This window comes from Mastigoproctus giganteus, chromosome 2 (assembly GCF_048544385.1).
Source record: "Mastigoproctus giganteus isolate SK-2022 chromosome 2, ASM4854438v1, whole genome shotgun sequence".
In the NCBI taxonomy this organism is placed as follows: domain Eukaryota; kingdom Metazoa; phylum Arthropoda; class Arachnida; order Uropygi; family Thelyphonidae; genus Mastigoproctus; species Mastigoproctus giganteus.
Window position 1 is genome coordinate 86,086,229 of NC_143576.1, and position 27,056 is coordinate 86,113,284.

The 27,056-nt window shown below is 36.6% G+C and overlaps 1 protein-coding gene across 2 annotated transcripts in view; it reads left to right on the forward strand.

The window, feature by feature from the left end:
- The window catches only part of Galt (Galactose-1-phosphate uridylyltransferase), a 154,711-nt gene that overhangs the window by 49,057 nt on the left and 78,598 nt on the right, over nucleotides 1–27,056 (forward strand). The window contains exons 6-7 of one of the 2 annotated variants that reach the window (XM_090389326.1): nucleotides 12,699–12,821; nucleotides 23,452–23,584. In XM_090389326.1, the coding sequence (XP_090245452.1) occupies nucleotides 12,699–12,821; nucleotides 23,452–23,584 (256 nt within the window). The remainder of the gene's footprint in view (nucleotides 1–12,698; nucleotides 12,822–23,451; nucleotides 23,585–27,056) is intronic. The other variant, XM_090389327.1, reaches the window with a different exon arrangement.

A 27,056-nucleotide genomic window follows, 5' to 3' on the forward strand; every position in this document is an offset into this window, starting at 1 on the left:
ATATGACTAACAGAAATTGTAAATGGGAAGCATTTAAAGAAGTAATAATAAAAATTACTAGGCTTTTTGTGCTAAGTAAGAGATACTGTTGAAGGCTCTTAGACCTGAATAGATATCAGATGAACTGATGAAATTGGTGGCAGAGAAGTGGATAGAATGAATTCATTAGGTGATACAGAAGCTTACCGTAGATAAAAACCAGTGTGCAATCGTCACAAAGGAGGTTGGATAAGACAGATTATGAGGTCTTTGGTAAAGGATGCAAAGAAAAACAGCAAAGATTTCTTTTCTTTACTTGTATATATACATATAAATGATTTTGTAATAGCTGAGAGGAAAGTGGCCAAGAAAATGTTGAAGCTATGCAAAAAGGGCACCTGGGGTGGATGGGATCTATCCAGTTATATTAAGAAACACAGCAAAGGAGGTTAAAGAAATCTTAACCCATAATTATGAGATCATCCTTGATTCAGAGGAGGTCTCTGTGGATGGAGATGTGTGAATGTATCCTCAATCCACAAAGGGAGATCAAAAGATCATCAAAGAGCGACACAAATAATTACAGACCTGTTAGATTAACTTCTGTTCCAGGAAAAAACTAATGGAGTCACTAGTCAGAAGTAATGCAGGACCATTTAAAGAAATGGAATTATACTGCAGTCACAGCATGGATTGGTTATGAGGTGATCTTGTCTGACCAGTTTGTTTGGCTACTATGATGCAGTAACAAAGGAAGTGAATGAAAAAAATAATTTTGATATCATATATTTCGATTTTAGAAAATCTTTGATACTCTAGCACATAAAAGGCTGCTCGGGGTAATGGAAAATGAAAAACCTGAGGGTAATTATTTAGTAAGATAGATACAAAGGCACAGACAGGCTCTCAGGACAGGTCATGGGGTTTGTCAGCGATATGCAGGAATTTTGCTAGGTGACATATGGAGCTGATTTTCTTTGTGTATAAGTCAATGATTAAGCCACATCTTAAGTACTGCATTCAGGTGAAGTTTCATTTTAAGGATATGTAAAATAAATGATCTATTGAAACAGTGCAGAGAAGCTTAGTGAGATTGGTTTGGGGACCAAAGGATGCTCGTACCAAGAAAGGCTTCGGCTCTACAAAATGCATCATCTAGTAACTAGGCACTTGTGAGGAGATATGATTGAGTGAGCTCAGTGCTGATGGCATTCTTCCACTTGCTCAGACTACACAAATGAGGAAGCATAAATCAAATCTAAGAAGGATGGTTGCAATTAGATATGCTGAAATTTGCCTTTGGCCAGCTAGTATTTGATTGTTTGGAACAATCTTCTGTTGTGGAAGTGATTAGTTTGAATAAATTCATAGACTAGACAAACTGTTAGAGGGGATGTACAGGTCATATGGAATGTTTTTTTTTTTTTTTTTTTTTTTGATGCTGTATAAGCACACTTTCTTGCATCATTATTTGCCACTGCTAATACTACTACTACTAATATTTCACCATTTGGCTTTCAAAGCAGTGACCAGTTCAGCCCTGTTTTTTGGGCAGTCTATCATACAACCAACAATCCATTTCGTCCCAGAGGTTCTTTATAGGATTGCAGTGTAAAAACCACAATGTAACCAGTATGACGGATTGTTTTCCTGCTGATACAGGTGTAGGCTTTCCCCCAATGTGCTGCCACAACATAGGCAAAGCATTATTGTCTAGGGACAGGGGTTAGCAACCTTTTTTGAGTGAAGACCAATTTTTGATCTAATTAAAAAAAAAAAAAAAAAGTCTTCCATCATCTCATTGGGAGTCTATATATGCTGTGACAGTGTCGATCAGCATTCCATGCAGACAGTTCTTTGTAGGCTCTTCTGTTACATTCCATCAGCTTCAGAGGTTTTCTAGGTGATTTTGTGATGGTTTCAGTACCAATCTGCTTCCAATTTCAGATAACATTACTACTCATCAACCTAGGGATCTTCAGTTCTGTAAAAATGTCATATGTGTGATATACAGATTGATTACTTATGTGGCATCCTATTATCATTCTTCACCGGAAGTCCTCTTATCTCCATTTATTATGGCATCTTGCCTCCATAATCATACTATTGTCTCCTTGAAGCCCCCTACATGCATATTTATAGTAGTGCTGATGTGTGATGCTTGGGTAAGATGTGACCAGCTATGTGTTCAGATATTAACGGTAATGCATTGTATATTAGTTATTAGAAATTTGTATCCTTTCTATCCATCCTGTGTATCTTTTCTGTACACATTGTACTCCCCAAATTCCAATATATATAATTTCATGAAAACCAGTCCATTGGGAGCCAAGTTATTATATGTAGATGGAGGGATATTTTGATTTTAACCGGCACTTAACACATATGTATGCAAATGTGCCTAAAATGTATAAGGACTTTTCCAGAAGAAAAGTAATATATGTTAGTCCCTGAGATGGTTTGAATGGATGATTCTGAAACTTTATAAATGTATTAATTTATAAATATTGTTTTTTATTAATGGTTACAAGATGTTATCAATAACTGAACATCATGCATGCTAGCATACAGACATGGCTTTGTGTGAATGTAATTTAATTGCTGAAATGCAAAAGGATATCTCCATTTGAAACTTATTGAGAGTTGGTGATTTGAAAACTGTATGCATTTCTGCATTCAAATTTTGAGATGCCTTGAACCTTCCAGTGACAGAGCTTGCCCTTTGGTCTCGTGCTCATATCAGAGATGATCAGTATTAGGACCACTGTTGTTTTTGATTTTCATAAATGACATCGATGAAGGGATAGAGGGGTGTAATGTCTAAATTTGCAGATGATGTAAATATTGGTAGAGTAGTTAATGATCACTGCCAAGCAGAGCTTCTTCGGAATGACCTAGATAGACTTCAAGGATGGTCAGAAAAATGGCAGCTATGCTTTAATCCAGCAAAGTGTAAGGTATTGCACCTGGGGAACAGTAACCCCAAAATAACTTATACAATTGGCAGAATTGAACTAAAGCTGGTAGTGGAGGAAGGGGACTACGGTCAGACTTTAAGTTCTCTGAGCATTGTAGACAGGTTGCAAGGAAGGCCCATGGTGTCCTGTCAATGATGTATTGAACAATTGCTAGTAGAGATAAGGACGTCATAATTCCATTGTATAAGGCTATAGTTAGACCACACTTGTACCTTGTTCAGGTATGGAGACCACCCCTAAAGAAAGACATTGTGCTTCTTGAAAAGGTCCAGAGACGGGTAACTCGCCTGGTGAGATTGGCAAAAGGGCATCCATATGAGGAAAGACTTCGAATATGTGGGTTGTAGAGCTTGGAAACTAGACACCTTAGAGGAGACTTGATTGTGAGGTGTTTAAGGCTCTGAGAGGCATAAGCAAAATGAATGAGGACGAAATTTTCACGGTTATAAATGATTCTAGAACAGGGGACCATAATTTCAAGTTACGGGGGGAGAAGTTTAGACTGGATTGCAGGAAGTATTATTTTAGCCAGCAAGTTATAAATTACTGGAATAAGTTGCCTACATGGGTGGTAGAGGCTGGCAGTTTGGGGAAATTCAAAGGTCAGTTGGATAATTACATATGGAAGGAGGGAAATGCTTAGGTTGTCCATTTCCTTTTCTCTTATTTATTAATTATTATTATTTTTTTTCATATTATTATTATTTTATTCTTATCATTCTATTTTATTTATTTTTTTGTTTTTATTATTATTGTTATTTTTATTATTTTATTATTGTTATTTTTATTATTTTATTATTATTGTTATTTTTATTATTTTATTATTGTTATTTTTATTATTTTATTATTATTGTTATTTTTTATTATTTTTTATTATTTTATTATTATTGTTATTTTTATTGTTGATAAATAAATAATTAATGATAAATGTTGATAAATAGATAAATAATTATTGATAAATAAATTGTATTGTATTATTTTATTATTATTTATTATTATTATTATTATTATTATTATTATATATATATTTATTTATTATTATTATTTTTTTTTTTTTGGCTGGTGCAGCATAAGCCATAGACTTCCTTGTAGCATGTGGCCATTACTAATACTAATGATGTCATTATTCAAGAATCAACTTAATCGTTGTGTTGCTAATATTGTTTAAATAACATCACCAAAAAGGGTGACTGCACTGTTTATTTTAAAACCCAAATTACCATTTGTGACTGCTGTTTCAAGAATTTTTGGTTCTCATCAGATGATGAGTAGCCTCTCTTAGCAAATTTATACTAACCATTGACTAATGTGTCAATCTAAGTAAACATTTAATTTGATATTAAATGCACAAAAGTTATGTACCTTAAATATTGGGCTGTACATAGCAAAGTAGTAAAGATTGCAGGGTAATATTTCAAAGCAGGCATTGAAATAATCAAAATTATAAGCATTTATGCATTTAGTTTCTGTCCTTAGATTGCTTTCCAATGACTGAGGCTGACTTTTAGCCTTCAAAGGCTTGGGCTTACCTTATGCTCACATTAGAGATGACACTGTTCTCCATAAGCTGACCTAAATTAATATCATTTTAATAGAAATAGTATCTCCTTGAAGGTAATGCTGTACACTTTCTGTAAAAATAAGTAAATTTTAAGTATAAATGCCTCTGCCCACCCGGTTCCCTGCTTCTAACTGACTTGTTAGAAATTACTTTTGTGTAAACAAAACCAGTTTATGGTAGCTACAACTTAAGTGCACTCTGAAAAGTTTTTTTAAAGCTAAACAGTAGAAACTTCTTTTTCTTCTTTTTTTTTTCTTATAGCAGTACAGTAAAATCTCATTAATACAAACTCGGTTTATAGAAAGCACTCGTTTATATGAAGCACATACCATTCCCCTGCAAAAGGATAGGCTTTTCTATGTAAATATATTTGTTTATTACAAAATTCGGTTAATATATATTACAAAGTCCGTTTTCACCATGCGAGAAATAAATATTGTTATTTTGTATGTTTAATACAAATCTTGGCACAGCTGTCCTATTATTGCCTCTGGCCATCTGATTCACTGCTTCCTGAAGGATGGCACTGTCTTGTTAGAAATTACTTTTGTGTAAACAAAACTAGTTTATGGTAGCTACAACTTAAGTGCACTCTGAAAAACATCTTTGTGAAGGATGAGCTGTTAAATTAACAAAAAAATAAAAATTGTTTTTCTAAGTTGTTTATATGCACTCCCTCGCTCTCTTCATGGGATTAAAGTCAGTTGCATTTGTTATGCCAGTTCAAAGAGTTGTTTACTACATTACCAGCCCACTGCAGGATGGAAGCCTCCTTAACAATTCATATTTGAGGGAAAAGGACTATAGTCTGCCACGCTAGTCCAGTGTGGGTTGGCAGATCAACCGTATTTAGCAATCAGGGCTTAAACCTTGGTCTACTCAAAGAGTGTATGCTACTGCACTCCCGCTCATGACCACTCAGCTACAGTTTTTGTGCCATTTTATCTGAGCTGATGTCTTTTTTGGAACTTGTGTCTTTATATTAATTTAAAATTTGTTTATATTAAATCTTATCTAGTAGTGTTATAGTGACAAAACGTAAATGGATGACATTAAACCTGGAAATTAAATCGAAAATTATACAATAGGCTGATAGGATGGATTGAAGTAAAATGGACATTGCAAAGGAATACAGCATCTTTATACCTACTTTATCTACAATACTGGAAAACCAAAAAAAATTTGAAGTATGTGACACTGAAGCAGCGATGAAAAACAGGAAACGAATTCATGCTGCAAAACACGAGGAGTTTGAAACAAAACTTTTCAAGTGGTACCAACAAATGTGTGCATCTTATTTGCCAATATCAGGGCCGATTTTGCAAGAAAAGGTAAATTATCTAGGTCAGCAACATGGAATTAGGCATTTCAAATGCAGCAGTGGCTGGCTCCAAAGATTTAAAGACAGGAATAACTTGGTTTTGCAAAATGTTTGCAGCGAGTCTGGATTAGTCTACAAAGAAGTTTCATCTTGCTTGATGGAGATATTGCAAGCTGACAAGGCCCCCGAGTGCCAATTGTTTAGTGATAAAAGTGAATTAATAGTGGTGTTCTATTATCTTATATATTCTTTTATTCAAATGCCATTTTAAGCCAATATGATCCCTCAGGTTTGATGAAGATATTCTTACAGCAGCAACAGTTAGGTCTGCTACTTGGGAGTCTAAAAGCTGATGGAGCTGTTATTTTGGTCCCGCTTGTGAGTCAAGTGGACCAAATTTCAGCAAAGGCCAGTTGTTCTATGGCAACCAAATCCTCTACTTGCACTTTCTTGATAGTGGAACTGTCAGTAACCATTGGTATAGCACATTGTTCAAGGTTAAAAACAGACATTACTGCACCTAGTATATTAAAGTCATATTTAGGTATGAAACAGTGTAAACAGGGGTTCACTGCACAGAAGAATGATCAAATTCTGTGTCATTAGGTAATACTAGGTTGTAGGTGACTCTCCTCACCTGGTGCAATACCAGGTGACGAGAGTCGGCTACACTTTACTTATTAGCATTAGTAGAAGCAAATGATGAAAAAAAGCAAGCAAGCATGCATCAGCCTGTATACAGTACTCAAAGTGTGGCCTGACCATTGCCTTATACAAGGGGATAATCACCTCCTTATTCCTGCTAATAAAATTCCTGTATATCATTGACAAGACACCATGAGCTACTCTTGCAGACCGTCTGCATTGCTCAGAAAATTCATCTCTGACTGCACAATTACCCCTAGGTCCTTTTCATTCTCTACCACCCTGAGTGTAGTATCACACAGTTGATATGTTACTCTGGGGTTAATGCTACCCATATGCAGTACATTACATTTGACAATGTTCAACTTCAGTTGCCACCTCTCAGCCTTTTCTAGATCCTGTTGCAGTATAGCATACTGTCATTAGTGTCATTAACAACCCTGCCAACCTTCGTCTGAAAACTTAGATATTGGAGGCTTAAAGTTTCGAAACCCATCTTTGGTCCCCAGAACAAAGCTTCAGCAACCCCATCTCTTCTTTAATGCATCACAATTGATAACTTTTAAGGTTATGATGAGCAATATGGTGAGATTCAATATTTTTTACATTTTGAGGGTATAGTTTCTGACATGGTTTTTACAGGCTGGCTGCTAGACAGTCCACCAGACATGGTAGCTTTATAGGGAACTTCTGGATTGACTTAGGTACATAATCTTGCTGCTTCTACTCTGCGAGGTGTGACTGGAGGGATTCCAAGCACAGTAGTATATGGACAGGGCATTGCTAAGGCAAAATTATGTCAATGATCTGGTTACACCATATCTAAAAATTTCATCAGTTCATACAGCATTCCCCTCTCCCATCTACACTAAGAACATCATGTATAGTCAAACTAATGGAACAAACTTATTTGTGAAAATATCTAATCCTCCTAAAAACGTGTTCAATCATTTAATGAATATATGTGGTCTCAATTCCAATCTCTGTGAGTCCTTTTCCATCTACAATCTGCCAAGTCCCTCATGTTCTGATAGAATCCAGAGACTTTATACTCAAGAATCTCCTCTTTCTGACTCCTCTTAAAATCTTTTTTATATCATTTTGTGAGATTGATTTGTTGCTTTTGTTATTCTGCCAAACCCACAGATCAATCAGAACTCTCTTTTTTCTTTCTTTGAAATTCTTCTTTTTCTAATCTAACAGTGAAATAAATAATTTCCCATAGTGATTTTAATGTTCACAGCTCCAGCTGGCTTCACTTTTATTGTGGCATGGACCTGGCTAGAAGAGATACTAATGAACCCACAAAATTTATTAACTTATCTACTAGAATATCAGACAATCAAATTACACACCCAAAACTATTAATTTTTTCCTCACAACCAACCCTTCAATGTAAATGTTTACTGTTAGTGGTGCTCTAGGCACCTCAGATCGCAATTTGTTGGTCTCTATTCTAATAGAGCCTCTTTTCCATGGTCATTCTCAGCCTTATTTCCTTTGGTGTATCAGAAATGAGAAGTGGGATGAATTGCCTGATTTCTGTTTCTCTTTTCTTTAGTTGTATTACTGTTTTAAAATTTCTGCTCCTAACTGGTTGCATAGATGGAAATCTCATTCTGCTGTAAAATCTCATCCTTCATCTAAAGTTTAGAGTTAGGTTTTCTAAATGTGTGAATGCTGTTCACGATAAGAACATAGCTTATTGTAACTGGCTTGTATACAGATTGGTAGCTTCATTTTCTGCCTACACTAAAGCTTGCAACAGTTGTAAAAAGGATATTAGTCAGCCATACTGGTTTTTGAACAGTCTAAGAGAGGGAACTTGCTTCTTATCCAAATGATAGTTGGGCCTTCTGATCCCTGGCCAAAACTGTTGGTCAGAACTTTTGTCCACTTGTAATTCCACTTCTGTTGCTAAAAGATGATTATATTACATCCTTAGTAAAATATAAAACCAACTTAGTATCCTACTTTTCCCTCTAATCCTTGCATTGATGATCTTGGTAAATCTCCACCAAACATTCATCTTAATATCTTAGCCTTGATGCTAAATCTCCAGGTTCTGATGGCATTTCTTCATTGTTCTCAAAACATTGAATTTTTTCTCCTATTTTGTTTGCATTTTCATGCTCTCTTATTCCACTAGTGTTTGTGGAAATTTGTTGCCATTCAGCCAGTTCCTAAAAAATGGTAAGAAATTCTTCCCTTCCAGTTATCATCCCATTGCACTTACCTCTGTTTTATTGTTTTAAATCTTGCAATTCTAATGTTTCCTCAGATTGTGTCACTGAAATTATTCTTAAATGGCGATGAATTCCTCATTGCACACTGTAATCTTCTTCTTTGTTTTTAGCTTTGGTTTTCCAATAATTGTGCTAAGGCTGCGAAAAATATACCATTATCAGAATTGGCCAATGTCCAAATTTCCCATCTCATTTTTTGCCTACATTAAAACTCACATCAGTTGTAAAAAGTTATTAATCAATGCAATCAGTTTTGAACAGAGTAGGAAATTTGAATGTCACGAAGTTTCCAGTTTTTGATGACATTTGTCTACTTGCTTTCAAATCTTTTGTTTCAGAGCTCACTCTTGTTTTTTGTCATCTTTTTACATTCTGTTATTCTGGCTGCATGGAAATTTACTTATATCCAGCTATTTTCTAAAAAGGGTGAAATATTTTCCCTTTCTAATTATTATCCCATTACACTTACTTCTGTCCTTTTCTAGACTGGGGTTCCAGCCCGTCACCACCAAATACGGAGGATGTGGAAAGGTCAGGGAATGACCACCGCATATTCCCGGAGCAATATGGCCTTAGTTGCTAATGCTCCTAAAAACCAAAAAACAAACATCTGTACTTTTCAAAAGAATTGAGAAGTCCATCAATAGTCAACTCGTACATGAGAAATCCATCAATAGCCAACTCGTACATGAGAAATCCATCAATAGCCAACTCGTACATGAGAAATCCGTCAACTCACCATTTTTCCCCCCTATCTTGTAACATTCTACCTGATAAATATATACATGATTCTACCTGATAAATATATACCTTCTGTTAGTGTCGCATATTAAACATGGTTTAGGCAACTTAAGCCGTGATATCCACTGGTAATATCATGGTGTAGGTTGCCAATCTTTGAACAAATTCAGTTTGGTGAAACTGAAGCAATCACTCTTAACATTTCCAAGCCTTCTAATCATGTTTTGCATAGACAACTTTTAAACAAGAACTACCATCTTATGGCTTGCCTTCTGTTTTTTGCAGTTGTAGGCAGTTTTCTCTTATATTGCCATGTGTATTGTTAGATAGATCTGTCTTGTAGCTTCTCACTGCTAGCGTTCCACAAGGCTGAATTCTTTCTTCCACCCTTTTCCTCTTGTATATTAATGATTTTTTTCCATTGACTGAAAATCTTATCCATAGTTTGTCACTAATAGCAGGCTACATTCCACTCTCCAGTTTGAAGAACCTTGCTATTTACAAACTGCTTTAACTTCCAATATCCACCAGTACCTTAAATATTGACTTCCAGGAAATGGGGTAAAGGAGGCACAAATTCAAACACCAGGAAAATGGGGTTTGAATATGTGCCTCCTCATGTGTGGTCCAAGCAAGAGGAAGAATCCCAACAGCAGTGAACTTGTTCAATCCATTCAGAGCTGTAAACACCTCAATCAGATCACCTCTCAGGTGCCTAATCTCCAGACACTGCAGCTGCAGAACTGAAGCCTTTCTTGGTAAGAGCACCCTTTTGTCTGCTTACCAATCTCATTGCCCTTCTCTGTACTCATTACAGCAGCTCCACATCTTTCCTAAAATAAGGCATCCAGACCTGTATGCAGTGCACAAGATGTGGCCCTACCATTGCCTTATACAATATGTTAATCACCTCCTTATCTTTGCTAGGAAAATTCCTATATATCATTGACAAAATCCTATGAGCTGACCTGGCAGTCTGTCTGCATTGCTCAGAGAACTTCATATCTGACTGCATAATTACCTGCAGGTCTTTTTCATTTTCCCCTACCCTAAGTGTAGTACGACACAGTTGGTACATTACTGTGGGGTACTGCTATCCATATGCAGTACTTTGCATTTATCAATATTAAACATCAGTTGCCATTTCTCAGCCTCATCTGCCTAACTTTTCTAGATCCTGTTGCAGTAGCATACTGTCATTAACCACCCTGCCAACTTTTCTATCATCTGCAAATGTGGACATTAAGCCTGATATGCCTTCATCAATATCATTGATAAATATAGAAAACAACAATGGATCCAACACCGAACCCTGGGGGACTCCACTAATAACATTAGTCCACAAAGAGCAATTTCCATTGATTACCACTCTCTATTTTCTCCCATTCACATTTATCCAAAGCAGAAATGTGCCCTTAATGCCACACCGCTCCAATCTGTACAGCAGTCTTTTATGTGCAACAGTATCAAAAGCTTTGCTGAAATCCAATTATATGACATCAAAATTATTGTTTTGCATCCAGTTCCTTTGTGACCACACTGTAGTAACCAATCAAGTTGGTCACACAAGATTTCCCCTTAACAAACCCATTCTTTGTTTGAAGTATAACTGAACTTACTCAATCCATTCAAAGCCTCAAACAACTCAATCAGATCACCTTTTGAGTGATATGATTGAGGTGTGTAATGCTTTAAATAGATTGAAGGTATTTAAGCTATAAATGCATTACTTTTTTTTTTTACCAGTGACTCCATTATTTTCCTTAAAACAGAAGTTAAACTAACAGATTTGTAATTACTCATGAATTGGGGATACATTCACACATCTCCAGGACACTGAGATCTCCCCTGAATCAAAGAATGCTCTCATAATTATGGCTAAGGGTTTCCTTACTTCTTTTTTGCTGCCTCCCTTATTATAACTGGATAGATTTCATCCACCCCAGTTGCCTTTCTTATGTTTAACTTCAGCAATTTCTCCTCCACTTTCCTCTCAGTTATTACAAAATCATTTAGCTTCCTGTTAGAGCTTGATAAACTTCTGGCATCCCCTTCCCTAAAGAATTCCTCATGTGTGAATGTAGAATACTTATTCAGTATTCTACAAAATACTTATTCAGTTTATCAGCAACTTGAACAGGATTCAACAGTTAAACCATCGATATCGATCATAGGCTTCTATTTTGCCCCATAATTTATATGCATCTCATGCACTTTTCTTCTCTGCTACAAGTTTCATCAGTTCATCTGACATATATTTAGGCCTCTATTGAAGAGTATTTCTTAGTTGGCATGAAAAGGCTGATTCATTCTTTGAATTCTTCCCATTTAGTATTTGCTGATGGTAACATCATCAGTTGGTCCCACTGTATAGAATTGATGAACCTTAATATGAACCTTTGCAAAATCAAAAACTCTTCCTTTTACCCTTGATGGTAGTTACATCTTTAAGTAAATCCCAAAAGCAATACACTACAATCACTGCCACCTAGTGGTTTTTGTATCATTTTCATTACTTTTCTTGTAAACAGCAGCTACTGACTCTGTACAAATCTCATATCCTTCCTATCATGTGTTATTGGTTCCACATCTGGAGTGGCTTCGCCCAAATCTAAATTTGATCCAAAGGAGAGCAGTCAGATTGATTAAGCCCCATCTACTACAAATTCTCTCTACCTTTCCTTTCCTTTCATACATGTTCAGTTTCTGCTGCATGTTTTTTCTGTAGATACATCCATGGGCACTAATCTTCTAAATTCTACTGCTATCTTCTAAACTAATCTGCACATATGTCTTAGTCAATAATCATTCAATGTCCAGCTCCAAGCTCACAGAACTAACTTTTACTCTTCCAAATTTATCCATTCTTCTCCTGTTCTTTTCAAGTCTTTTTTCACAGGCATTTTCTTAAATAAAATTATAATTAAGAAAATACATGTGAAGATAATGGTAGGACCATTAGTAACCAAGGGTTACTAATGGTCCTACCATTGTGAAGGCGTAAGCAAAGAATTTGGTTGTTGTAGAATGATGGAACTTTTTTGCAATTTGGTCCACTGAATATCAATGGACCAAACAATATTTGGATCTGAATATCAATTCCATCAGTGTTTTAAACTTCCAGGTAGCAAGTTTCAGCTGTCATATCTGCAAGAATTTCTGTCACAAGACTCAGGGACCAGTCAGGAACTGGATTATTTATTTATTTATTGTTTTTATTATGTCAGATATGGGCAAGTTCATTTATTCCAAATGAAATCAGAATTAAAGACCATATGCAGAAGGGCTACTATGAGAAATATAAGCGTCCTATGTTAATTGATTATTTGAAAGAAGAAATAAAACAACAGGTATAGTTTTGTTAATTTGATTAGTTCGTTGTAATTCTAGCAGGTTAGAATTATCTGAGGTGTAAATTATCTGAAAAGCTAATTTTGGTTTACAGTTATTAAAGATAATGAGGAATTTTCATCAGCATTTCTGATTTAATAAATTAACTTATAAGCTATAAATTACATAATTTGTTTAGGGCAATAGCCTCATGTTACTAAGAAGTTAACTACTTTATAGATTTGTGCTGTAGCATCATGTTTATACGTAGCCAACTACTAAGTAGTTTCAAAATTGGTACTACGAGTTGCCATGGTATTGCCATGGTGGTGGTGGTGTATCCACTGAGAATAAGTAACAGTAGTCTTCTCTATTAGAGAAGCATTACTTATTTGAGATAGTGCAATGCCATGGCAACTCATTGTGAAGGCATTCACAATATGAGATATAATTTAATTATGCCAATTTTGTAACTACTTAGTAGTTGGCTACGTACAAACATGATGCTATAGCACAAACCTATACGGCAGGGGCCGGCAACCTTTTTGAGTGAAGAGCCATCTTTGATCTAATTAAAAAAAAAAAGAGAGAATCTGAAGAGCCGCACTTCAGCTCAAGCTGGGTGGAGAGGGGTGGGGAGTTTTTTTAAGAAATGGAATAGAGTGGGAAGGTGTTTTATTAAAAAAATATATTTTTTGAAATATTATTTATTAATAATATTTCTAATTAATGTGACTTTTGCTGCTGAATTTCTTGAGCAAGTCCCTCAACATCAGGGAAGTATGCCATAATTTTCATCTTTAAGCATGCTTAGAGACTCACATTGTTCAGACGGTTTCTTGATTTATTTTTAATATAGTTCCTGTTCAAAAATATTTGCCCGCAGAAATTCATTGAACCAAAAACTGAGAGAAGTCCAAACACAAATATTTTCAAATTTCTATATGTGTCCGGTAAGCTACACCACGCATCGAACACAATTTTCTCTTGCTTTTTCAACTCATCTATCGGCATCCATTTATGTAGAATTGCAAGGGCAGCCTTTTGCCTCTCCAAATCCTCAATTTCAGTTTTAAGGCATTTCAGTCTTGCACTCCACATGTCCTTGATTTTTAAGTCCCCTAACTCCATTTCAAACTTTGCTTCACGTGGGCTAAAAGTTAAAGAGCCGCATACGGCTTGCAAACTGCAGGTTGCCGACCCCTACTATATGGTAATATGCTATAAATTGATACTTAAGACTTAATATATAAGCATGTTGAAAAATACAAAGTTATATAAAATATAGTTTCAAATAATTGCTTAAATCATATGTGGAATACTCTCTTTTCATTCCGATTTTGCTGTTCACAAGTAAACCAAAACTAACAGCTCTCAATCCACTCTTTAAAAGTATACATAGATGTGAATATTGTTACAGATCGTGTTGCCTAAGAGAGTGGATTACTTATGTTATACACTAAATAATGGAAGTTTCCAACTGAAAGTTCAGTTGAAAGTCAACCTCTGCAGTATTGATTGTTATCTCAGGAAGTTGACAAGAAAATAAAACAGAAATTTGCTTTTGACTGGACACATGTTCAGTAAAATTCAAAAGTTCTTCTGAAATGTGGTCACAGGTATGATGTGGACTGTTCCTATTGATGATGACTGTTCAATGATGCTTGCCATAGAACTCTTGGATATTTTTTATTTTTGTTCTAGTATCCATTACCATGATAACCCCCCCCACCCCCTTGACCTTTCAGTGGGCCTATCATCTAAATGGTTTGCCTGAATCACAAATAAAGCAGCCCCTAAAATTACTTATACAGGGTGACCATAAAGCCCTCGTGCACTTTAAAGCTGCAATAACTTAGGTTCTGTACAAATAAAAACAATCTTTGAAATGCATTTGAGGGATAATTTATTCTAGTTTTTATGCACAAAAGAATTAATTTATTCTAATTTTGTTTTTCAGTTTTTTCAGATAATCTGAAAAAATTGTGCCCTCTGGCTACCAGAGCTTAAGTCCATCATATCAGTGGCTGGAAGAAACCCCCTTGACCTTTCAATGGGCCTATAATCTAAATGGTTTGCCTAAATCACAAATAAAGCAGCCCCTAAAATTACTTATACAGGGTGACCATAAAGCCCTCATGCACTTTAAAGCTGCAATAACTTAGGTTCTGTACAAATAAAAACAATCTGAAATGCATTTGAGGGATAATTTATTCTAGTTTTTATGCACAAAAGAATTACTTAATTTATTCTAATTTTGTTTTTCAGTTTTTTCAGATAATCTGAAAAAATTGTGCCCTCTGGCTAGCAGAGCTTAAGTCCATCATATCAGTGGCTGGAAGAAAATTTACAGCAGCACATTACGCAAAGGGAGCACTGCACAGAAATTCAATTTCAAACTGGATGAAGAAGTTTAAGGCGACTGCTTCTGTTAACAGTAAGTCGCAAACTGGAAGGCATGGATTAAACAAGGAGACTGTGCCATCTCTCAAGGAATCTTTTCAGCAAAGCATGGGTATCTCTGGAACTTAGTGTTCCTAAACCAACAGTGCAAAAAATTCTTAGAGTGAAACTGCACATGACCTTACAAGATTCAAGTGCATCGTTATGTCACTGGAAGAGAGGCTACCATGCGAGATTAGTTTTTTATCATGAGTTTAATGAAAATGTCGAAAACAGCATCTTATCTCCTGATAATCTAATGTGGTGAAGAAATGTCACATTTATGGAACGGTTAAATGATATTATTGCCATATTTTTGGAATAGAGAAACTGCAAAGAGTCTGGAAACAGGAAAGAGATTTCCTTAAATCTAATTCCCTACAGACAGAAAAGGAGGAGGGGTTATGTTGTTAGTTAAGAAACACATAAAATCTAAGGAAGTGCATCCAATTGATGTTGGTAGACAATGCAATGTTGAGTCTGTTTGGTGTGACATAAACACTGGGAAAGGAAACATGAGAGTAGATGTGTGTTATAGGCCAAATGAATCTGGTGAGTATAATGAGCAGTTGTGCAGAGAAATAGAGTGGGCCAGTAAATCAGTGTCTTATAATGGGGGATTTTAATTTCCCAGAGATCGACTAGAATTTGTGGGTTGGTCACTCACACACTAGCAAGGCTTTTGTGTATTTCTTGGATGATTGTTTTCTACAGCAGCATGTTCAGGAGGCAACTAGAGGGAATAATACTCTTAATCTGATTATCAGTAGTGATTATTCTTGTATCAAGAAGATAAAGGAATCACTAGGTGGCAGTGATTACAGTGTGCTGAAGTGGGATTTACTCAAAGAGGTAACTACCATCAAGGGTAAAGGGAAGGGTTTTTGCTTTCGTAAAGGTGACTATGGTGCTCTGAGACGGTATTTAAATTCTATACGGTGGGACCAACTGATGATGCTACCAACAGCAAATTCAAAATGGGAAGCATTCAAAGAACTTATCTTGGAAGCTACTAGGCTTTTCATACCAACAAAGAAATATTGTTCAAGATTTAGGCCTAAATGGTTGTCAGATGAACTAATTAGGCATGTGACAGAGAAGAAAAATGCATGGGATACATATAAATTAACATGCGACACAGAAGCCTATGATAGATATAAACTGGTCTGTAACCAAGTTACAAAGGAGATTAGGCAGGTGAAGGCAGATTACGAGAAATCTTTGGCAAAGGATGCAAAGAAAAATAGAAAAGAGTGCTTTACTTATGTAAACTCTAAAAGGAAGGGGATGAATCAGATTGGTCCACTTGATATCGATGGTTCAACTGTTGATGATCCTGCTCAGGTAGCTAACAAAGTAAATGAATATTTTGCATCTACATTCACACATGAGGAGTTATTCAGGGAGGGGAATGCCAGAGGTGTATTCAACTCTGGCAGCAAGCTAGATAATCTTGTGATAACTGAGAGAAAAGTGGAGGAGAAATTGTTGAGGATAAACATAAGAAGGGCACCTGGGGGTGGATGGAATCTATTAAGTTATATTAAAAGAGGTGGTAAAGGAAGTAAGCAAACCCTTAGCCATAATTATGAGAGCTTCCCTGGACTCAGGGGAGGTACCCGTGGACTGGAGATGTGCAAATGTGACCCCAATCCATAAAGGAGAATCAAAGGGAGACACAGGTAATTACAGACCTCTTAGTTTAACTTCTGTTCCAGGGAAATTAATGGAGGGACTGGTTAAAGAAGCATTGCAGGATCATCTAGACAAGACTTTGGTTATAGCTCGGACACAGCATTGATTTGTTAAGGGGAAGTCTTGTCTGACTAATTTGATTGGATACTATGATGTAGTCATAAAGGAACTGGATGCAAAAAATAACTTTGATATCATATATTTGGATCTTAGAAAGGCCTTTGATACTGTTGCACATGAAAGACTGCTGCACAAATTGGAGCAGTGTGGCACTGGAGGCAAATTGCTGCTATGGATAAAGGGATGGTTGAGTGGGAGAAGACAGAGAGTGGTAATCAATGGACACTGCTCTTCATGGACTAATGTTATTAGTGGAGTCCCTCAGGGTTCAGTGTTGGGTCCATTGTTTTTTATGTATTTATAAATGATATTGATGATGGAATATCAGGCTTAATGTCCAAGATTTCAGACGATACGATGGTTGGCATTGTTGTTAATGACACTAATGACAGTATACTGCTGCAACAGGATCTAGAAAAGTAATCCCAGAGTAATGTATCAACTCTGTGGTACCACACTGACAGTGGTAGAGAATGAAAAAGACCTGGAGGTAATTGTGCAGGCAGATATGAAGTTTTCTGAGCCGTGTAGATGGTCTGCAAGAGTAGCTCACGGTGTCTTGTCAATGATATACAGGAATTTTTCTAGCAGGAATAAGGAGGTGATTATCCCCTTGTATAAGGCAATGGTCAGGCCACACCTTGAGTACTGTATACAGGTCTGGAGGTCTCATTTTAAGAAGGATGTAGAGCTGTTGGAATGAGTACAGAGAAGGGCAACAAGATTAGTGAACAGAACAAAGGGTTGCTCTTAGAAAGAAAGGCTTAAGTTTTGCAAATTACAGTGTCTGGAGACTAGGAACCTGTGAGGTGATCTGATTGAGGTGTATAAAGCCTTGAATGGTTTGAGCATGCTCAATGCTGATGGGCTTCTTCCTCTTGCTCAGAATAATCATTTGAGAGGGCAAAAATTCAAATCGAGGAAAGACGGTTGTAGGAGAGATGTGCAGAAGTTTGCCTTTACCAGCGGGCGGTTGATTGGTGGAACAAACTTCCATCTGTCGTAGAAGTTGATAGCTTAAATAGATTCAAGGCAGAACTTGACAAACATTTGGAGCAAGGGGATGGGTGAAATAAGGGGGTTTTTTTTTTGGCTGATGCTATATAAGCTTGCTTTTTTGAATCATATGCCCTTGCCAATGCTAATGTTAGGTTGTGCTCTGGGAAAAGCATGCATAATTGGTCCATTCTCTTTTTGAAGAATGAGAGGTTAATGGTGATAGTTATTGTGCAGTGCAATAGGATTTTTGCATTCTGAACTAAGACAATTAAGAAGTGAAGTTAATATGGTTTTTTTTCAAGATGGAGTACCTTGCCACTTCGCTCAGAATGTTCAACGATTTTAAACAAAGTCTTCCCAAACGGATGGATTGGTAGATGTGAGCCAATTGCTTGGCTAGCTTGCTCACTCAATTTTTGTCTCCATTGGACTTTGTTCCCTATGGGGATATGTTAAAAGTGTGGTTTGCTCCTCAAAACCTCACTCTTTAGATGATCTTCATTCCAGGATCACAGGTGCAATTAATACTATAACTGAAACACAATTGGAGAATGTGTTTATGAAATTGAAAAAGCATACTACACTTGGTATCACGAATGATGGAGGTTATATTGAATCTTAACAGCCTTATGATTACATAGCCTAAAACCTGGAATTAAGCACCTTCCAATACATTTCACAGATGGTTTTTGTCTTGTATAGAACCTAAGTTATTGCAGATTTAAAGTGCACACAAGGACTTATGAATACTGTATTCCTCTTATCTTCTAATACTGGTAAGATGCAAAGCTAAAATATATGTTTTCAACTAAGCATGAATACAAACCAGCTGGAATGAAACTGAAATACAAACAAGCTATTTAAAAATGTATTAAAATTTGGCCAACTTTCTTTGCAGACTGATTTAAATGAATTATGTTATAAGGAAAATTAGAACCAAGAACCAAAATACATGTGTTACTTGACAACCAAAGCAGTAACTTTAAAATAAAATGAGGATCACAAAACAAACTTCTTTAACAAAAATTCTTCTATATAAGAAACATTGCTAAGCCTGCTCACAAAAATTCCATGAATGAAGGTTTAGGCCTAAATGGATATCAGATGAACCAATGAGACTTGTGACAGAGAAGAAAAATGCATGGGATGCATATAAATTATCAGGTGACACAGAATCCTGTGGTAGATATAAGCTAGTCTGTAATCAAGTCACCAAGGAGGTTAGGCAAGCAAAAGCAGATTATGAGAAATCTGTGGCAGAGGATGCAAATAAAAACAACAAAGACTTCTTTACGTATGTAACTCTACAAGGAAGGGGATGAATCAGATTTGTCCACTTGATATCGATGATTCAACTGTTGATGACCTGCTCAGGTAGCTGACAAACTGTATGAGTACTCATATATGAGGAAATCTGTATGGAAGTGGAAGCCAGAAGTTTACAAACTCTAACAGGTAGCTAAATGATTTTGTAATAAATGAGAGGAAAGTGGAGGAGAAATTGTTGAAGTTAAACATACGAAAGGCATCTGGGGTGGATAGGATCTATCCAATTATATTAAGGGAGGCAGCAAAGGAAGTAGGTAAACTATGAGCCAGAATTAATAGAGCACCCTTGGATTCAGGATAGGTTCCCATGGACTGGAAATGTGCAAATGTATCCCTAGATTGCAAAGGTGATACGAGTAATTACAGACCTCTTATTTTAACTTCTGTTTTGGGGAAAATAATGGAGTCACTGGTTAAAGAAGCAATGCAGAACCATCTACACAAACCTGCAGTTATAGTTCAGACACAGCATTAGCATTAGCAAAGGCACATGATGCAAGAAAGCAAGCTTATATAGCATCAGCCAAAAAATAAAAAACTCCCTTATTTTACCCATCCACTCGCTCCAAATGTTTGTCAAGTTCTGCCTTGAATCTGTTTAAGCTATCAACTTCTACAATGACAGATGGAAGTTTATTCCAGCAATCACCCACCAGATGGCTAAAGGCAAATTTCCAAACATCTATCCTACATCTGTCTTTCCTCAATCTGAATATATGCCCTCTCAGGTGATTATTCTGAGCAAGAGGAAGAATCCCATCAGCATTGAGCATGCTCAAACCATATAAGGCTTTATACACCTCATTCAGATCACCTCACAGGTGCCTAGTCTCCAGACACTGTAATTTGCAAAACTTAAGCCTTTCTTCGTAAGAGCAACCCTTTGTTCCATTCACTAATCTTGTTACCCTTCTCTGTACTTGTTCCAACAGCTCTACATCCTTCTTAAAATGAGGCCTCCAGACCTGTATACAGTACTCAAGGTGTGGCCTGACCATTGCCTTATACAAGGGGATAATCACCTCCTTATCCCTTCTAGAAAAATTCCTGTGTAAATTCCTGCATGGATTTGTTAAGGGGAAATCTTATCTGACCAATTTGATTGGATACTATGATGTGGCCACAAATGAACTGGATGCAACAAATAATTTTGATATATACTTGGATTTCAGGAAAGCTTATGATACTATTGTGTATAAAAGACTGCTGTACTAATTGGAGCGGTATGGCATTTAGATCAAGTTGCTGATATGGATAAAGGGATGGTTGAGTGGACTGCTGTACAAATTGGAGCAGTATGGCATTTAGATCAAGTTGCTGCTAATGCAGTTGAGGGGGCATAAATTAAAATTGATGAAAGAATAGATGCATGGAAATTTGCCTTTAGCCAGTGAGTGGTTGATTTCTGGAACAAACTTCCTTCTGTCGTGGAAGTTGATGGTTTAAATAGATTCAAGGAAGTGGATAAACTTTTAGAGCTAATGGATAGGTGAAATGGGAAATGTTTTTTTTTTTTTTTTTTGGGTGATATTGTTTAAGCTTGCTTTCTTGCATCATATATTACTTCTAATGCTAAGGCATAGGATTTATGTGAATCTACCCATCTTGGGAATTTTGACAATATTTCCATCCAAAATCACTGAACTTAAATGGAATTGATTGCTACCAATCTATCCTTTTGAATTTCCTTGAAAGGGGCTTAGGAGTACAGCAGAACTGGAATTTTTTTTATATAAAATATATCTATTCTCTACTGAAGAGAGATACCAAGTTTCTTTGTTTTTTAATTTGAGTAGTTTTTTGGCAAGTTATACCTGCCAGAATATCCATTTTTCCTAGATTTTTTGAATTTGATAATTTTAGAGTTTTACAATAAATGTAGGGCTGTGTGTTGCAATGTGTATGTGAACACTGTTGTGCATGTTGGAAGATTGTACCTGTACACTGCTTCAGAAATCTGTGATAACTTGTTAACTATTGTGCTGGTTTATTGGCTGCAATAAAATAGCCAAAATTAAGTTAACCCTTTTAGATATCTGACCATATTGATCTGGTCATATAAATGGAAATGTTATAGTCAGTTATGTTTTTTAAATATCAGCTTTTTAGATTTACTAATTTAGGCAGAACAACAGCCATCTAACAGAGCTTCTGTTAGATGGCTGTTGTTCTGCTCATATTTAGTGTGGAGAACATTGTGTATCAAGCATGTGATCTACAGATATGCACTGTTTTTTGTTTTATTTTTTAGATACTGTTAGTGTCTCCAAGTTTTCTGTGATTCATTTGTCCCCTTCTTGTCTAGTTTGTGTAAAATATTTTAGGTTAATTCTTATTATTTGGTCTTAAAAAATATTAGAAACATGCACCCTATCTGAAGATTAAGTTATTTTATATGGATATTGTTTTCTTCAACCATGTTAGGTGTCAAGTCACCTACTCTTGAATAAAAAAATCCTACAGATATGCACTGTTTTTTGTTTTATTTTTTAGATACTATTAGTGTCTCCAAGTTTTCTGTGATTCATTTGTCCCCTTCTTGTCTAGTTTGTGTAAAATATTTTAGGTTAATTCTTATTATTTGGTCTTAAAAAATATTAGAAACATGCACCCTATCTGAAGATTAAGTTATTTTATATGGATATTGTTTTCTTCAACCATGTTAGGTGTCAAGTCACCTACTCTTGAATAAAAAATCCTTCCATTGGATACATGAGAAAAGTTTCAGTTATTTTTCATTCAAAGTATTGTTCATCACATAGTTATTGTTTTTGTTGTATATATCATTTATATGTTTATATGATATATGTTGTATATATATCATTTTTGTTGTATGAAGAAGTATGGTCACTGTCAGTTACATGGAGTACAAACATTTAGAGAAATGAAGAATCTATAACTCAATACAAATACCAATATCAAGTGACAAAAGCACAAAGCATTATTTTCGAAAATGGATAATGGAGCATACAGCTGAACTCAATTATGAGCTAGAGAATAATTTGTGAGAATCAATGTATAATGTGAATCAAATAAAAATGAAATTTTAACTGTCTAAATTTATATCATATGACACTGTGGGTATAAATTTAGGGATTGGTACTAATTTTTCAACTGAACAATATGGCATGTTGGCTATCTTATATATGCACAGGGAGTAATTCACAGTAACAGAGACAGTACGTTGTTCACAGTGATGGGTACATCTCAGCTAGACTATGGAAAAGATGTATATCAGCAATTATGTGTCATACTCATGGGTGTATGAATAGGCAAATCATTACCATGAAGGAAGGAAAAACTCTGATGAATAACTCTCTCCCAGGACAAGCTCATACATTTATCACAGAAGAAAATATCTTGGCAGACATAATCACGTTGGATCATTATATGAAAGTTGATGGTGTGGTCATGGAGTTTGATATCAGTCACGGGTCTAACTACACTATCATCCATACAGGTTTCAGATGTAATGTCTATGCAAACTGAATTCCCAAGGTTCTCAGTGATGACCAGAAACATTTGCAAACTGTACCTAATACGATATGGAGGAAGGAAATGATTGATCTATGGATGAGATAATGTTTATTTTTTGAAACTATATTTCAACTCAAGGAATAAGTGACACCATATGCACTGAAATTTGTGGCTAAAGGATTTCAAGACTTTCCAAAGCACTGAGTTGATTATGCTCATGCTGTTCTTGTTTTCTAGTTGTGGTAATTTGCTATATAATATTTAGTCATAAAATAATCTACATAAGTGTCTTTCAGGATATTTTTTTGTCCTTGTGTCTTTCCTACTTTTATCCATATTTCCATATTCATCTTCCCCCACCATAGTATTCCTCCTTCATATTTCAGACATAATATATTTGCCATTACTTTGAACTGCTTTTTTTTGTTTTATGTAGCTTAAAATCATTGTAAATGATAAAAATTTAAAGAACATCCTTATAAAAATTTCATTTAGGTAATTTCTTTTGAAGTCACACTAGAATGTAGCATAAAGGCTTTTATCGATGTAACATGTGACTTGTTTATTTTTTGAAACTATATTTCCTAGGAACGTATTGTTCTTATGAACAGTCATTGGGTTGCACTAGTTCCTTATTGGGCTATATGGCCTTATGAAAGCATGATCTTGCCAAAAAGGCACATTTTGAGACTGAGCGATTTAAATGAAGAGGAAATATTTTGTGAGTACCTGGTATTCTTTATCTCTAATAAATGTTAATTAAATATTTTGAGTTAGGTTAGGTTTTGCATGAATTAGTAAAATTTTTCATAGCTTCATAGTTCCCAATATATTGTGGTGCACGGAAATATTTAAAGAACATATGGATCATTATATGAAAGTTAATGGTGTGGTCATGGAACGGTAATACATAATAAGGTTAGTTTATTTTAATTTTAGAACATGATTGAGGTGTCTAGAATGTATGTAATTTAAACTGCATGATAGAAAGTATAACTTTTAAAGAATAAATATTATATGCCAACATTTATTTTTTGAAAAGGAGTATTGCGCTATAGCAGGGGCGGCCAATGAGTTGATTGCGGATTTAATTTCGGTCGATCATGATGAATTTTAAATATACAGTCACCCCTCGATTTGTGCACCTTGTGCAATGTAATTTTTGAGATGGTTGATCGTGGCACATTTTGAAGGAAAAAAGTAGATCACATCACAAATTAAGTAGGCCACTCCTGCACTATAGTAATGAAAAATTGCCAACTAGAAATTTCTGCACATGAAATATTTCATGTTACTAGTGAGTCATTGTACATGTTGAGCATAGTCCCTTTTCTACATAGCCGTGAGAAAACTTGGTTTGCTACTCAGTGCATTGATCCCATATTATTGAGGCAATCTGCCATGTATTACACTACTTTAAATAGTACTGAGTAGATTTAGATACTAAGGCACTTTGTTTTGGTATTGCACTATAAATAATAAGCACTGCTCCATTGAGAAGTATATTGCTTTTTATTTAAAGTGTATATGTATACCACTAAAATCTATAAGAAAGATCTGAAGCGTGGGAATTGCCATCGAAACGGAATCACAGGAGGAAATTTGAGGGATAATGAATAACTCGAGAGTAGCGACCTTAGGCCTAAGAGAAGAGGGCCGATGGCAAACATTTTTGATCTGACCAATGATATAAAACGTGAAACACTAGCAGAAGAAATCTACCTCAAGAACCTCAGAGAGGTCTTGCCTGATCAAGAACCAGGCCCAGATATATGACAAAATGCAGAACCACAAACACCTGTAACTGGATGATAGAATTTGACCCAGGTGCCTGGCAGATACTGAGGGACCTGTCATCGGCATAGAGAATATGTGGTCATGCTTTAGGTTTGGTCACACTACCTACAACTGTGTGCAATCAGCAGCAACCTGCAGCTACCGGTTAGAAAAGGGGCACCGATTTAAAGATTGCCCAAACAAAAGTAAGGAGCTGGTGTTTGTTTGTTTGTTTGTTATTTGGTTTTTAGGAGCATTAGCAACTAAGGCCATATTGTTCCAGGGATATGCAGTGGTCAGGGAACTTTCTGCATCCGGGGAGGATGCAGAAAGTTCCCTGACCTTTCTGCATCCTCCTTATTTGGTGGTCACTGGCTTGAACCCTGGTCTAATCAAGAAGCGTGTGCTACGCACTGCTGCTCCTGCCCACCTGGCTACGGAGGTGCCAAAGTAAGGAGCCTGTCTGCCCCAACTGTAAGTCAGCCAAGATGGAATGTGGACACTCAGTCAGAGATCCAAAATTCCAGAGCAGCTTTAAAAATTATAACAGCACAGAGGTCAAAATTATGCAACACAATGTGCAATGTGCCAGAGCAGTGGCTGACCAGCCAAGGCAGACGAGAAGGGAGCTGACATCCTCCTTCTACAGGAGCCGTATGCACACATGAAAAGGGGGGGCTATTCATTGGCCTAAAAGCTGATACAGGCAGAGGAAGATACCTCATGGTCAGCGATCTTCATCCATAACCCTTACTTGACGTGCAAAAATACTTGACGCTGCAAAAATTTCCCAACTCTGCACCCCCACCCCCCCTGGGCAGCCTGCACCCATATCATCTCACCTGTTGGGCCAGGAACTGACCTACACAATCACCTACCTCCAGCGACTCATGGACTTGCTCCCAAATCAAAAAAAAATTCTGATAGGAGTAGATGTAAATTTTTGCTCGCCCTTGTGGCATAATGCCATGCAGGATCGATGGGAAACCCACAACGGGCAAATCCCAGAAGACTTCCTTGTTGTTGCATTATAGCCCAAGTAGCTTATGCGCCATCAAACCCCCATATATCAACTTCCTCGTTGGCTCAAGACTCACCCCTGGGCAGCCTACGCCCATATCATCTCACCTGTTGGTCCCTTCTATGCGGTATTCTTATACTGCAGACCAGGCCAGGAACTGACGTACGCAATCAACTACCACCAGTGACTTGTGGACTTGCTCCCAAATCAAAAAATTCTGATAGGAGCAGATGTAAATTGTCACTCGCCCTTGTGGCATAATGCCATGCAGGATCGATGGAGAAACCATAACGGGAAAATGCTGGAAGACTTAAGGAAGTTGGTTCAAGACTTAATGTATTAAACCAGCCACACCACCTGCCGACATTTTGCAATCTACAATGGGAGTCCACTATAGACATCACACTTTCCACGTCTGACTTGGCTGCCCACTGCTCTGGTTGGAGGGTCAAAAACTCATGGACAACCTCTGACCATCGAGTAATCACTTATACAATCTCAAGAACCTTAACACCAGCCTTGATTCTCAGGCAGCTGCAACATAGATTTGCAATAAAAAAAGCAAACTGGGAGCTATTCACACAGCAGCTACAGGCAGTTGAAATCAACCACCAACTAGGAACAGAAGCAGAACTAGACCCAGACTACCAGGAAAGAAAAGTAACAGAATTGATTTCCAGAGCTGCCTAGACAGCAATCAAAAAGAACACCACCACCTCCGGTGCGATGCCCTGGTGGAACCACAAAATACAGACTCTCCGGACAGTCGTGGCAAAGCAAAGAAAGGAGTCCCAACATGCACATAGGACCTGGCCAGAAAATGAGGTTGAGGGCTTAAGACAGAGATACAAGGAAGTCAGGAATGAATATACAGAAAAAATATGCAAAAGTAAAAAGAGTGCCTGGGAGCAACTAATGTCAGGCACAGGAAATGAAGACCTATGGGGGACAGTCTACCGAGTGGTCACAAACAGACTCCCGAAAGGAGGAATCCTAACTACAACTAAATATCCACAAGGATCTAACTAACCACAAGGATCGCTCACAATAATTTTGGGAACAATCCATCAATAATATTCTAGACAGCATATTCAGAGAAGCAGTTGCCCCAAGTACTGAAAAACAGTGTAGAACATGCCAATTAAATGACAGCTACCAGACAGACGCTGTGGAGAAACCCTTCACTTTAGAAGAGCTACAAAATGCAGCAGCACAAACCAGACCTAACAAGTGCCCAGGCAAAGATATGCTTGAGCCAGAGATCATTAAGCAGGTGGTGGATCTAGCTACTAACCTCCTCCTACAGTTATATAACAAATGCCTGGAAAAAGGTTACTCTCCAAAGAACTGGAAAACAGCCACAGTGAAATTAATCCTGAAGAACCCGACCAAAGAA